The sequence below is a fragment of the Penaeus monodon genome, chromosome 28 (assembly GCF_015228065.2).
Source record: "Penaeus monodon isolate SGIC_2016 chromosome 28, NSTDA_Pmon_1, whole genome shotgun sequence".
In the NCBI taxonomy this organism is placed as follows: Eukaryota; Metazoa; Arthropoda; class Malacostraca; order Decapoda; family Penaeidae; genus Penaeus; species Penaeus monodon.
This window is the reverse complement of record NC_051413.1, coordinates 5,132,090-5,133,063: the sequence shown is the minus strand read 5'-3', so window position 1 is coordinate 5,133,063 and position 974 is coordinate 5,132,090. Positions and strand designations below refer to the sequence as shown.

The 974-nt window shown below is 53.3% G+C and overlaps 1 protein-coding gene across 1 annotated transcript in view; it reads right to left on the bottom strand.

Moving 5' to 3' along the window:
• LOC119591316 (ATP-binding cassette sub-family G member 8-like) overlaps positions 1 to 974 on the bottom strand; it is a gene marked incomplete in the record, with an annotated part of 74,919 nt that overhangs the window by 44,410 nt on the left and 29,535 nt on the right. Inside the window, 1 exon segment of the mRNA XM_037940047.1 lies at positions 352 to 577. Coding sequence (XP_037795975.1) covers positions 352 to 577 — 226 coding nt within the window.

Here is a 974-nt window from a genome sequence, read left to right as displayed (position 1 = left end):
CTTTTCCCAAGCTATCATTTCTCCTCTTTTCTCTTACATTTCCTATTCATCATTTCCCAACTTAAAAAACAAAGCAAGAAAAAGGAGAGAGAGATAATACGAATGAAAAAGAACAAAAAAAGACTAATAAATGATAAAGTTATAACTAGGATGAAGAACTAAAATGGAAAACTGATAGAGTAACGAGACAAAAAAAGAAAAACAACGGCAAATAATTCAAAATAAATAAACATACAATTGGCAAACAGAATAACGAAAAAAATAATAAAAATATTAAAAAAAAATAAAAATAAACAGCACAACACACAAACGAAGATTAATTAATGACTTCATGCACTCGGCCGTACTCACCGTTGGTCGCCATGACAGCCAGGACCTCTCCTCCGCGCGCCTCCAGGGAGATGCCGTCGAGGAGGTGAGTCCGCCCACCACGCCCGCGGGTCTCGTACACCAAGCCGCGGACCTGCAGGTGGGGTCCCTTCGCGCCCATCCCGCCCTCGTCCGGCCAGGGGTTGTCGCGGGGGAACAGCTTGTCGTTGAGCATGGGCGGGTCGCGGTAGCCGTTGGCGTCGGGGGGCTGTTTGGGGGCATGGGCGTAGTGCGATTGAGTGTGGGCGTGCGGGATGGTGAAGCTGTGCGGGCGGTGTGGGTGGGGCAGGGTCTGGTTGTAGTGGTTGCTGTTGCGGGCGGGGGTGGGGGCGGGGGCGGTGAGGGTGGCGGAGGATGAGGAGGAAGGGTAGGTGTTAGGGTTGTGGGCGTAGGAGGAGAGGTGCGACTTGTGGGCGGCGCCGGCAGGCTTGGAGGTGTAGTAATGCGAGGGGTTGGGCTGGTGGTTGTGGGCGGGATAAGGGTTGCTGGAGGCGTAGTTGCCATAGGGAGAGGGTTTGTGGGTGCCGTAGGAGAAAGGCTGGTAGTTGCTGGAGGCGTAGGGCGCCTTGTGGGTGGGCGGCAGGCGACGGTAGGGCGTCAGGTAA